At 38.6% G+C, this 13,770-nt stretch overlaps 1 protein-coding gene and 1 long non-coding RNA gene across 2 annotated transcripts in view; one reads left to right on the top strand and one right to left on the bottom strand.

Annotated features, from left to right (window-relative positions):
- The window catches only part of LOC126066837 (uncharacterized), a 108,276-nt gene that overhangs the window by 19,509 nt on the left and 74,997 nt on the right, over window positions 1–13,770 (bottom strand). The window contains exon 3 of the long non-coding RNA XR_007515272.1: window positions 3,760–3,959. This is a non-coding gene — a long non-coding RNA (uncharacterized LOC126066837). The remainder of the gene's footprint in view (window positions 1–3,759; window positions 3,960–13,770) is intronic.
- The window catches only part of WDR64 (WD repeat domain 64), a 155,838-nt gene that overhangs the window by 124,233 nt on the left and 17,835 nt on the right, over window positions 1–13,770 (top strand). Inside the window, exons 17-22 of the mRNA XM_049868224.1 lie at window positions 1,098–1,199; window positions 2,201–2,270; window positions 3,197–3,233; window positions 3,801–3,940; window positions 8,321–8,426; window positions 11,166–11,224. Of these exons, the coding sequence (XP_049724181.1) occupies window positions 1,098–1,199; window positions 2,201–2,270; window positions 3,197–3,233; window positions 3,801–3,940; window positions 8,321–8,426; window positions 11,166–11,224 (514 nt within the window). The remainder of the gene's footprint in view (window positions 1–1,097; window positions 1,200–2,200; window positions 2,271–3,196; window positions 3,234–3,800; window positions 3,941–8,320; window positions 8,427–11,165; window positions 11,225–13,770) is intronic.

Below are 13,770 nucleotides of genomic sequence, written 5' to 3'. Positions count from 1 at the left end.
AACGAGAGACTGAAAGGGCTGACTCAATAGGGGGAGAGCAAGTGGGAGAAGGGAGTAAGATGTATGTAAACCTACATGTGACAGACTGATTGGAATCGTAAATGTTCACTTGAAGCTTAATAAAAATTAATTAAAAAAAAAAAGATTAGGACCTAATTTATTCAAATTTGCCACTCCACTTATTCAAAAAGTAGAATTCTACCCTTTAAACTACATGAAGGCTCCTAGGAGATTCCTCCACAGGATTATATAAACCCACTCTCTGGACCTATATGTAGGAGGACTAGACTAATTAATTGAATCAACAGACTTTTGAACTACCTAATATCATGCTGTTATACAGAGACTTATTAAAGATGATAGGAGCTCTGGTGGCACAATGGTTTAGTGCTTGGTTTCTAACCAAAAGACTGGCAAAAGAAGGACCTGATGATCTACTTCCATAAAGATTGTTGTTGTGTACCATTGAATCAGTTCCAACTCAGGGCAACCCTATAGGACAGAGTAGAGCTTCTCCATAGGGTCTCCTAGGTGGAAATCTTTACGGAAGCAGATCTCCTGGTCTTTTCTCCCATGGAGTCAATGGGTGGATTTGAACCATCAACCTTTTGGTTAGCAGCTGAGCTTTTACCCATTGTACTACCAGGGCTCCTTCCGTAAAGATTACCAAACCAAAAAAAAAAACAAACCTGTTGCCGTCGAGTCAATTCCGACTCATATCGACCCTATAGGATAGAGAAGAACTGCCCCGTAGAGTTTCCAAGGAGCGCCTGGTGGATTTGAAATGCCTACCTTTTGGTTAGCAGCTGTAGCACTTAACCACTACAGGGCTTCCCGTAAAGATTACAGCCTAGGAAATTGTATGAGGCAGTTCTACTCTGTCACGTAGTGTCACTATGAGTTGAAAATCAACACAACAGCATCCAACAACAACATTAAAGAAGGTGCATTCAAACTCTATACCTCTAGGTTTTCTCCCCATTTTCAGTGATATTGCCATTTGAGGAGCTGATAACCTCTGCATGGCCTATATGGTCTAAATAAGGTAAGTTACTTTATTTGTGAATTTCGTGATGTGAACGTATGCTTATTTCCAGGTACCGACCTGAAGACTGCTTCACTGTGGACCCTGACTTGGATCCCAAACGCTTTAGAATTAATGACATATTGTTTCTCTTTCGTGCCCATGAATGTGCAAGGTAACTCAATACTTACTAATCAAGTAGTACTGTCTAGGACTTACATGGGTGATCTAGGAATAGTTCTCCTTATCTTCACATTAAAGAAGGTACAATTGAGGGAAGACATATATTGGGCTGACTACCTTGTTTTAACTTTCTTCCCCTGCCATCACTTCTTTTGTAGGTGGGGTGGTGGTCCCTTTACTATGTCATCCTCACAGTTTCCTTTACAACAGCAGCAGAGCTGGAAAATGCCCACTTGTCTACTCCTTTGGCCAAAATCTAATGCTATGAGCACTAATGTAAAAAGATTTCCAGAGCGAGTATGGAAGGTCAGATGGCAGGGGATTTTGCACACTGTGCACTATAAGTGAGTGATCCCCATCCATTTCATATACAGCAGAGGGTTATTTTTTAAATATTTAAGGAAAAGTGTTTTTTTTTTTTGTCTATTTGTGTATGTTTAAGAGCTCTGATTTCAGACAATAGATATCAGGGCTACTTTTGGGCTGCCCCGCGGCAAGGCAGAATATAACACCTTCCCAAAACCTTGGCTTGAAATTTCATCAAAACTATTCTGAGAATATTTTGAGGGCCTGTTCTGTATTGCACTAGCACCTTAAGCTACTTTTCAGCACATTTCAGCAGAGTCACAGGGACAGGACTAGACCAGAACTGGACACTGTAAAGCAGGAGGTTAGCCAGGTTTGTCAGCCCCAACCGCATCTCACTCTCTGCCATCCCAGTGTCTCAGCCTCTGGGACTAAATGTAGTCTCAGCCATGAGATAGGACAGGGACATCTTAATTGCTGAGGCTCCACAATAGTCTCTGCCAACACCATACTGATGAACATTTGTTACACAACATATAAAGCGTGATTGGTTTCGTAAGTGAGTGGCTCAGTATCCACAGATGATGGAAAAAGCAATCAGCTGAAATTAAAGCAGAGAAGAGCACCCTTTGAGTACAAGAGAATATTTTAACTTTTCCTCCTTTGGCTTCCTTCCTCCCCTTGTAGAAGATCAAGTCAGGATTCCGTATGCTCTTCATCCCAGTGTGATTCTAGTAGGGGTCCACAGAGTAGCAAGGTAAGCAAGAAATAGCAAGAATGTGTCTTCCTGTTCTACCCAATCCTTGTCCAAGAATAGTGACATTCAGCATTTCAGCCCCTCCTTAGATAGAATATAAAAGTAGAAGAAAAATCTGTGTGTATATGTATATGTGAAAACTATTTTTTTGTATTCTCCCTAAAAATCAAAGTTCAAATTGTTTCTATTTTTTCAGTGCCTTCACATCTGTGAATAATCAATACATGATCATGAACAAAATAAATTATATATGCTATGTTTATGGCATAAAATAATAAAGTAGTTTTAGACCGTATGTTTTCCTGAAGAAATACATTCTGTACATATTTCACAGAGGGAAGAGACAATATAATGTAATGAAGTGGTTTTCAAACTGTGTTCCCAGCTCCAATTTTATGTTTTAACACATTACTTTTCTAGTTAATTTGCTCTTTGAAGGAAAGTTTCCACTGCAAAAAAATATTTTGAAAACCACTAGCATGCTGGAAAGAATATACTTTTAAGGACTTAAGAGTCAGACAGACTTGTATTTGAACCCAAGCTTCTCCAGTTATAATGCGATTAGCTTTACATATGTCACTTAATCTCTCGGAGTTTCAGTTTCCTCATCAGTAAAAAGGGAATAATAAAGCCTAACTTACATCGCTGTTATTAGAATTAGAATATTCATCGAGGACTTGGCACGCATTAGGCACTTAATCACTGTCATTGTCATGATATACCTGAGCCACTAGGAAAATGTTGTGTTATGGATTCTCTATTCATGAACATGAAAATCTATGCAACACATTTTTCAGAGAATTAATTCAAAATTAAGGTTTAGAAATGTAATTTCAACTATCTAAAAAAAAAAATCCGCATGTTCAACATTTCTCATTTCCTTACAATGGCATAGAAATAGTGTCTTTTTCTCTCCTCTTGTACAGGGAAGCAAACAAAGCATACACGATACTGAAGTTAAAGGTCAGTATGAAATCACCCCTCTTCTCCATCATAAAAATGTTCCTTTGAAATAGGCAGCTTTTATTTTTTTAAGTAATAAAATAATCCAAATGAATATCTGTTCTTTTTGCAGCTAAATGTTGAGATGGTATAGGGAGTCCAAGAGGCATTGTTTCTATAAAGAATTTCCATTATGATGCTTTTTGAGTCCTGATTCTAGATTTAAAAATTTGAAATATTACTGAGCTTCTTAGTTGCTAGCCCATTTTCCTAAAACTTATACTAGATTTACAAGACATTCTAATGTGTCAGACTTACACTGGGGGCATATCTAGTTTTAGCCATAATGTACAGGATAGAGGTTTTGCAATAGAACTAAACATAAGCTTTTTTAAATGGTTTTTCCAATGATCTGGAATTCTTTAGTTTTTTTCTTTTTTAGTACTTTTGTTTCTGGGGTTATAAAAAAAATTCCAGGGAAAAGTGTTGATTTTGCTGTTTTCCCACCTGCCCCCTCTTTTATGTTCTATGAAATTCGGTATTTCACCTGTTGCCAGCACCATGGTAGCTCATGGATTTCTTCCATAGGTGAGAACACAGATGGTATGGAGGGAGAGCAGCAGCCAGTGGACAAAAAACAACCTGGAGGCTCCAGTTCAGCAGAAGCTCAACCACCTATCCTCGTCACTGCACACGAGGATGGACACCTTCGACTCTGGACTCTGGAGGTACTGGACCCACGATGTGCTTAGGATAGGAAAGAATGGAAAAGGTCAAAAGAACTGTTAAATGAACCTTAGCCTTCTTCCATATGGCATCCAATTCTAATATTTTACAACCTTCTAGCCAAATTGCTGGATTTGCAACCTGCTCACTGATAACGCGACTCAGACCTTACATGGCAGTTTTGTAACCCCAAGGATGAAATCAACAAAACTGCTAACTTGCCTGTTTTTAAAATCTAGTCTATTTTTTTAGTCTATTGTTAGAAACATAACCGTATAAATTATTCTACAAACACGTATTGAATGTTATATTTTCCATGCAATCACTGTATTTCCAGAGATAAAAATACAAAGAAGGCATGGCCGCTTGTGCCTGTTGTTCTGTGATGTCAAGTTGATTCTGACTCATAGTGACCCTATATGACAGAGTACAACTGCCCTATACGGTTTCCTAGGCTGTAATCCTTATGGGAGCAGATCACCAGGTCTTTTCTCCCGTGGAGCGGCTGGTAGGTTCTAACCACTGATCTTCTGGTTAGCAGCAGAGCACTTAACCACTGCGCCAGCGGGGCTCCTGAAGGTCGGAGCCCAGAGGAGGCAATGTAGCAGTGTCGTTGTTAGGTGCCATAGAGTCAATTTTCGACTCACAATGACCCCATGTAGAACTTCCCCCATAAAGTTTTCTAGGTTGTAATTTTTAATCTTTATAAGAGCAAATCACGAGGCCTTTCTCCTTGGGAGCAGCTGGGTGGGCTTGAACGGCCAACCTTTTAGTTAGCAGTGGAGTGCTTAACCACTGCACCACCAGGGCTTCAGGGCTCCTATGCAAGGGATTTGTTGACTGATTCAAATCAATTAAGACTGCTCACAAAGTAGAGTTTCAAGAACTAAGAAATATTCCATGACCAGCATTAGCTGGGGCAAGCTGGGATAATTATACGACCACAGTGACATTTATCACACAGTACTTACCAAGGACGGGAGCTTTGTTTTCCTTGCATAGTTGATACGTCAAGGTTCTTTGCTATCCCCTTCTGTAGAGTGGGTTGGTGTTTAAGTTCCCCACACTGAAAGCATAACCCTTTGGGTCACCAGTTTCATCCAGAGGTCTCCTATTAGACTTCCTATCTTGGGCAAGTCCCAGGTTTATTCCCTGACCCCCTTCTTCTCTGAGTCTGTCAGAAAGGAAGTCCTATGTAACCAATGCTTGGTAGCTGCCTCAGGCCAAAAGCCCACCTGAGAGCTATCTCACTTTTCTAGATGGCACTTTCACTTCAGATTTGGCCTTTGAGAATTCCTTACTTTTTGCCAGCTCACTGATTAGTTTAAGAGATCTTTTAAATATTTTATCCAAGAATTTTTTTTTTTTAATCGTTTTGAGCACAATTTAAACCAGATGATAGTCCCCCTGCATAAAACTCTCCTATAGCTTTCCGTTGTACCTAGAATAAAACCCAATCTCCTCCTACTGGCTTATAAAGTCCTACATGGCCTGGTCCATGCCCATCTCTTTGGCCTTAGCTTCTACCACTCTCCTCTTTGCCCCAACATTCCAGCCACACTGGCCACCTTTCGATTTCTTCAAAAAACAAAAACAAACCACAAAGTCATTTCTGTTTTAACCTCCTGTTCAGTCTGGTAGAATTCTGTACCCCAGATCTTCTCATGGCTGGTTCCTTTTGGTTATTCAGATACAAAGTTTACTACCACCACCTCACACAAGAGTAGTCACCCCTCATGCACTATCATATTAAAAAAAATATATATATTAGTCTATTTTAATTTATTTTACAGCAGTTATCAGATATTTTGTGCTTTCTAGGTTTTTTTTATTTGTTTAATATGTTTCTGCCCCCACCCCCAGTGTAAGGATCATGAGAGAAGCGACCTAGACTATCTTGTGGACCTCTGTATACCCCCTAAAATGCTGAAAACAATGCTGGGAACATGGCGATCACTCAACACATATTTGAATGAATGAATGAGCTCCAGAACTGCAAGCCTATGGCAGCAAAACTTTAGACCTTTCTTAACCCACTCTTCTGACAGTAACCTAAAGTCTCACAGTCAGTTGGGACCCCATCCAAAAAAATAAAATAAAATACAGAAGAAGAAAAGGAAGATGAAAGATAACAACTGAAATACAACTTAGACCAGGCAGCATTCATCTTACATATAAAATGCCTTTCTCTGTTGTGAAGAAGCCCTTCTCTGGAGTCCAGAGATTCTCCTGCCCATATTTCTATAATCTCCACCCTCTACCTTCAATCCTAATCTCACCCCAAAATTCTCCCTCCCATCCACCATTCAAAAGATTTATATTAGTAAAATAAGTACTAAAAGAAGAAATGTACTAAGTACTAAATAATTAAAATGAGTCAAGAAATATAAGTATTTCCTGTTATTTCTTCAGTATGTGTAAATCATAAAATATCTTAGATAGCTGCCGTCGAGCCAACTCCAACTCATGGCAACCTTATGTACAACGGAATAAGTATCGCCCGATCCTGCATAATCCTCACATCGCTGGCATGTTTGAGTCCATCACTGCTGATATTGTGCCAATTCATCTCACTGAGGGTCTCCATTGTCCTCGCTGACCCTCTGCTTTACCAAACATGATGTCCCCCTACAGGGATTGATCCCTCCTAATGACATGTCCAAAGCAAGCAAGTTGGACCATGAATGTTCTGCTGTGATTCACAAGGTTTACCGTATTTTTACACAAATAACACGCATCCCCTAGATTTGTTTGGTAACTATGCCCTCTGCCCACAAGGTATTTTCATAAGCACACTATGCTAATTTTTTTACAGCAACATGTAAAGAACATTGGCATAGCAGCATTCATGAAAATATCTTGTGGGGGGAGGACGTAGTTGGCAAACAAGCGTAGAAGGTGTGTGTTATTTATGTAAGAATATGGTACACTGGCTAATTTTCTGAAAAAAGTAGGTCACTAAACCTTTCTTCTTAGCCTGTCTTAATCTGAAAGCTCCACTGCACCTGTCCACCATGGGTGACCCTTCTGGTATTTGAAATACCAGTGGCATAGCTTCCAGCAAAACAAAAGCTACCTCAGAGACAAACTGACAGACAGGTGGTGGTAAAATATCTTAGCTCTTTTCTACTTTTTCTTAAAATTGAGTAATTAAACTAAGAGGAGAAAAGATAATTTCCAAATAAAGTCCCAGAAAACCAACAGCAAGTTCGAATACTTTCTTCTCAAGCTTTGCCATTTATTCTCTGAGATAATATATGTGAAAGTCCTTCCCAGTGCTCGGCCTATACAAAGCATTGAAAAAAAATCTGCCAAATTTGAATCTTTTATAATCCTTTACGTTGCACAAAATTTAAAAAATAGATATTTCTGAAAAGACACACATACTATTTCTATTTAAATCAACTGAGATACACTTAAACCTGAAAACATGTTTGTTTAAAAGGGGAATATGTGATGGGAAAGGAGGTCTGAAGAATTTGCCCGAATGAGGTCATAAGAAGTGCAAAATACTAAATATAGAGATCATCTCTGATAATCAGAGCCTAAATACTTATAATTAATAGTTCTCTATACCTTTTTTTTTTTTTTTTAATACCTTAATGGGAAACCCTGGTGGCAGAGTGGTTAAGAGCTACGGCTGCTAACCAAAAGGTCAACAGTTCAAATCCACCAGGTGTTCCTTGGAAACTCTGTGGGGCAGTTCTACTCTGCCTTGTAGGGTCGCTATGAGTCGGAATCGACTTGAGGCAATGGGTTTGGTTTTTTTGGGTATACCTTAATGACTCATAATGACCCTATAGGACAGAGTAGAACTGTCCCATAGAGTTTCCAAGGAATGTCTGGTGGATTTGAACTGCTTACCTTTTGGTTAGCAGCGATAGCTGTTCACTACTATGCCACCAGGGTTTCTATGAGTCAGAATCCACCAAATGGCAATTGATTTTTTTTTTTTTTTTGTATATATACCTTTATTAATAGGCCCCTGGGTGGCGCAAATGGTTTGCTCTTGGCTACTAACCTAAAAGTTGACAGTTTGAACGCCCCCCCCAGCAACACTGCTGAAGAAAGACCTGATGACCTTCTTCCACAAAGGTTACAGCCAAGAAAACTTTAAGGAGCAGTTGTACTCTATAACACATGGGGTGCCCATGACCCAGAATCGACTCAATAGCAATGGGGTTTATACTTTTATGCAAATGTCAGGGTGGTAGGTCCCTACAGATAGTTTCAAATTATTTTTATTACAAAGAAGAGAATCATGTTTCCGTATTAGAGATAATTCTTCAGATATATTTGTAGAGAAACTTAACTTCAAATTTAAGATTCTGTATAATTTATTATCATTAAGAAAAACCTTATTTACATTATTCTTTATTCAGGGAAGACTACTGAAAGATATGCTGCCTTTCACAAAACATTCTGCCATTTCTCTGACATCGCTGTATACGGATTCGTGTACTAGGATATTATTGGCTGGAAATGTGGGTGAGTCGTTAGTCTTATGTATTCAGCCACAGATATCTTAACCTACATGATGTAAAAAACGATTATAGGAGAAATACATGGCATTTATTGAAACAAAAGAAAGACTAAGAGGCAAACTCAAGCATGAGAGAGTGTGATGGATGGCTTGATGAATAAATAGAAGAATGAATCTATTTCGTCTCCTATTTCATTCTTAGCTCTGTCTTTAGAGAAGGCATTCTATTTTTCCATTCTTTAATTGGGTGTATTACTACCCAACTCCTTACCCTACCTGATGGGGAAGAATGAAAACTTTTAATATTTTTAATCTTGAGAGGGTTATGTTGCATTAATATTTATTATTAAAGATAACAGTGACATGAATTAGAGAGGAAAATGGGTTATTTCTTCTCAGTAAACCAAAACCCACTGCTATAAAGTCGATTCCTACTCATAGTGACCCGACAGGACAGAGTAGAACTACCCCATAGGGATTCCTAGGCTGTAATCTTTATGGAAGCAGACTGCTACATCTTTCTCCTGTGGAATGGCTGGTGGGTTCGAAACGTCTACCTTTCGGCTAGCAGCTGAGTGCTTACCCACTGTGCCACTAGGGCTCCTACATTTGTTCTCAATAGGGGACTTAATTCTTTTATAGTTGTTGTTATAACTAACGTGTTTAGTTGTTAGTTGCCATCACGTTGATTCCGACTCATGATGACCCCATGTGTGCAGAGTAGAACTGCTCCATAGAGTTTTTGGGGCTGTGACCTTTCAAAAGCAGATCACCAGGCCTGTTTTCCGAGGCACCTCTGGGTTGGTTCAAACCAACAACCTTTCAGCTAGTCCCAAACCAAAACCAAACCCGTTGAGTCAATTAATTAATTTTTTCATCTAATATTAATCTTTTTTTCTTCTTTTTAATGCTTTATTTTTCCATTTCCCTTCTTTTGTCTTTTGGATTAATGCCTAAATTTTCTTTATTTCTGTCTCTCCCATACTTTGAAAGATTGTATGTTTGTGTGCACATACCTGTGTAAGTAGAGTTTTTAATTTTACCGGTGTTTAAGTATTTTGGAAAAAAAAGAAAAAAAATTTTTGAAAGCATTAATTAATTTCTTGGAATTTAAAATGAAGCAGCACCTTTTCAGTTAAGGCAGAAAGCTTAGCTGACTTTACTTTTCTCCTTTCTCCACACTCACTCCTTGATTACTGCTGTTTGATAATGTAGTATTCACATTTGCAGCCACAATGCTATTACATTAAGGTTTTACATTTTCCATCTTCTCTTTTGAGAACATTTTTCTCATTTCAAATTTATTCTACAAAAAGTCACAACAAACCATTTCTACCATCAATTATTCTGGCCTTCTAGACATTACTGAAAATAATTGTTTATATTTGCATTCAGGATTATCCGTAGATTTACATTTATTTAAATTTATCTTTATTTTATCTGGTTTCAGTGCTGTTCACCAGTCCCTTAAAACTCTAATATTCTTGCTCTTCTTGTTTTTATTCATGTCAGTCTCTATAATTTCTATAGACATTATGTCGGTTTACAGCAGAATAGTAGAGACATCTGAGATCAGGCAAATGTTGTTCCTTTTTTAAGCAGCCTGCATGTTTTTGCATTAACTTTGCCTATGGTATGGTAAGCCTTTTCTCAGAAAATACACAGAGCTACAAGTTTGAAATTCTCTATAGGAGTCTCAGAACGCACCTTTCTTATGATGATTCCTCTCTTTGCCAGCTGAGTCCTGTTCTCTGCCCAGAATATTTTGCTAACACATAACCCATCTACTTCTTGAGATTTGTAGTTTTTGCTTGTCATCTGGAAAAATAGACAGAGGAAGGGCTTGGTATTCAGTCCAACCTCATCCGTATTACAATTAATGGATAGCCCTGGTGGCTTAGTGGTTAAGTGCTCAGCTGCTAACTGAAAGGTCAGTGGTTGGAACCCACCAGCCTCTCTGCAAGAGAAAGATGTGGCAGCCTGCTCCCATAAAGATTACAGCCCAGGAAACCCTATGGGGCAATTCTACTCTGTCCTAGAGGGTCGCTATGAGTCAGAATCCACACGACAGCAATGAGTTTTGTTTTTTGGTTTGGTCCTCCTAGATTCTGGCTGTAGGCTTCCTTTTCTCTGCCTCAACAGATAGTAAAAGAACTTTTATGAGACTATCCAGTCACTATTTTAAAAACGACATCTTAAGACACTATTAGTTGTTGCTTTTTTTTTTTTTTTTTAAACATCTAGTTTTTATAAGCCCTTAAAGAGCTTGGCTGCTAGCCAAAGGGTCAGCAGTTCGAATCCATCAGCCACTGCTTGGAAACCCTATGGGGTAGTCTACTCTGTCTTAAATAGGGTTACTATGAGTTTGGGATCAACTTGATGGCAACAGGCTGGTTTTCATAAGAGCCATTTGGATTGTAGGATGAATATCTGTAACTTTTTGGACTCCCTTTGGAAGTGGTCTATCCATTTCTATTTTTATCAAGCCTGATCTCGAGAAGAATTTTGACTGTTAGTGGATACAGCAACCTCATTATCGCTAATCAGCCTGAAACAAAAAAGAATTGCTACACACAGAAGTCGATATGAATTTTTTTCTTTCATTTCTTGTTCCTCGCAGTCTATTTTATTTACCATTTTAAATGCCTGAATCAAAACTGTTTGGTAGTCTGGGTAGTATTTATTTAGATAACAGGATGTCTAATTAAAGAATCCAAGTTGTTAAATGTTTGGATTTTGTACAGAAGGACACGTTATCCTTTGCAGTATCAGTTCCTTCCTGGATCCACCTCATGATGAAAAGGTAAGAATGTAGGTTTTCCACCTTAATTAATGGCTCAGCACATATTTATTGAACATTTCTCTGTGCTAGACACCACAAAAGACAGAAATATAAGGCAAGATTCCCCACCCTCAAGGCAAGTATAGTGCTATGGAAACTTAAGTCATATGTCAAATAACAGTGATCTTTCTGCTGGTGAAAAGAGGAGGCAAGTAAGTGAGAGAGTGAGTGAACCAGCCACTGGTCACTTTGCATCTTCTTCATGTTTTGACTTATCTGTGAGAACCCATGTAGAAACCTAGAGTTTAAAAGAGTTTATAACTCTTCAGACAGGGATTGGACTGGACTATGAGATAGGAAATGATACTGGTGAAGAGTGAGCTTCTTGGCTCAAGTAGACACATGAGACTATGTGGGCATCTCCTGTCTGGAGGGGAGATGAGAGAGCCAAGCGGGTCAGAAGCTGGCCAAATGGACATGAAAATAGAGAGTGGAGGAAAAGAGTGTACTGTCTCATTAGGGGGAGAGCAACTAGGAGTATATAGCAAGGTGTATATAAATTTTTGTATGAGAGACTGACTCGATTTGTAAACTTTTACTTAAAGCACAGTAAAAATTAAAAAAAAGAGTTCATAGGTCATGTCATCCTCCAATTTCTTTATCTTATACATCATCATAGAAGGAGATTCCATAACCTTCCCTTGCAAGTCTAACCCAGTAGTCAGCCAAGAAACTCTTCCTCAAACCTAGTCCAAACCATCCTTATAACGTAAGCACGCTTTATTCTGCTTTCAGTGTTAACGCAGTGTAAATGTCACCATCTTCATTTTGTAACCATTTAAATATGCACTTCTTATGTGTATGTGGATATACACGTGTATCTACGCATACATTGTACACAAACACACAACAGCAATTAAAGACTGTAGCAAGGAAGGACTGCTTTAAATAGCCTTATTACCTTTATAGAGTAATATTTTACTTTTGGATCATAGGCATTAACATAGGAAGGTGGATTAAAATTGGAATCCTTGTAGGGTGTCTTAGAATGGTTACTGTTTCATTTAATCCATGGGGTTTTCTTTTTGCTTCAAAGACCTGGTTAGAGTTTTTAAAAGGGTCAGGTAGTCATAATTATCTCCAGCTTGCAGAGGAGAAGACAGGGAGTGCCTTGCCTAGCATCACATGGACAGCCAATGATGAAGTCAGGGTCGGCACAGGGTTCTTGTTCCCTAGGTCAATGCTCTTTCTATACATCACACTTCCTGGTATCAAATGGAAAGCAGTCAAGTTCAAACAACTTGGGAATTGTTATGTAAAACAATTTTACATATTTATAGTTATGTAAAAATAACTATAAATGGCATATAATCAAGGCATGCTGGGAGCTGGACAACCACAACTAATGGTTAATCATATACTTAAACCATGTATAAAAAGACGGTTACCTAATTGTTCTCTCCTGTCGGTGATGTTTATCAATATTCTATCACTCATTTTGACAGATAAACTGTGACTGAAAGCCTTCATTTCTGCAAAAAGACTTTCTATAAACCTGGCAACTAAGACCTTTCAAAATTCAGGAAAATCTTTAAAACAGACAAAGTTATTTTAAAAAATATTGAATTACATTGTGGTGGAGTTAATTTTAAATCATTTTCACTGTGTTAAAGAAAATAATCTTTTAATAACTTATTTGAAATTCTCCCATATTTAACCTCATTTCAACCTTTTCCATACTAAGACAACGTGATTATCCAGTTTGTACATGGCTGCCTATTTATGAATATACAATAGTTTCTGGTGACAAAATGTCTCTGGTGGCACAGTGGTTAAGTGCTCAGCTGTTAATCAAAAGGTCATGCTTCGAACCCACCAGGCTCTCAGTGGGAGAAATATGTGGCAGTCTGCTTCTGTAAACATTAAAGCCTTGGAAACCCTATGTGGCAGTTCTACTCTGTCCTGTAGGATCTATATGAGTCAGAATCAACTTGACAGCAAGGATAACAGGTAACAACATACGACACAGATTAAAGCAGTTCCAGTTATATATTACAACAGCAGTGAAAGCCTAACATGTCAGTCAGAGGTTAGTCTGGCCTCCTCACAACATTACTGTTTTAAAAAGCTCCATGATATGGAAGCTCTGTGGACACATCCAAACTCCCTAAGGGACTGAATTGCTGGGCTGAGGGCTGTGGGAACCATGGTCTTGGGGAACATCTAGCTCAATTGGCATAACATAGTTCATAAAGAAAATGTTCTACATTCTACTTTTGTGAATAGTGTCTGGAGTCTTAAAATCCTCTGAGTGGCCATCTAGGATACTCCACTGGTCTCACACCTTTGGCAGCAAGGGAGAATGAAGAAAACTAAAGACATAAGGGAAAGGTTAGTCCAAAGGACTAACGGACCACAGCTACCACAGACTCCACCCAACTGAGTCCACTACAACTAGATTATGCCTGGCTACCACCACTGACTGCTCTGACAGGGATCACAGCAGAGGGTCCCAGACAGAGCTGGAGAAAAATGTAGAACAAAATTCTAACTCTCAAAAAAAACAC

Source organism: Elephas maximus, chromosome 24, assembly GCF_024166365.1.
Source record: "Elephas maximus indicus isolate mEleMax1 chromosome 24, mEleMax1 primary haplotype, whole genome shotgun sequence".
Taxonomy (NCBI): domain Eukaryota; kingdom Metazoa; phylum Chordata; class Mammalia; order Proboscidea; family Elephantidae; genus Elephas; species Elephas maximus.
Note: the sequence above shows the minus strand (reverse complement) of the source record. Positions and strands in the feature narration are given on the sequence as shown.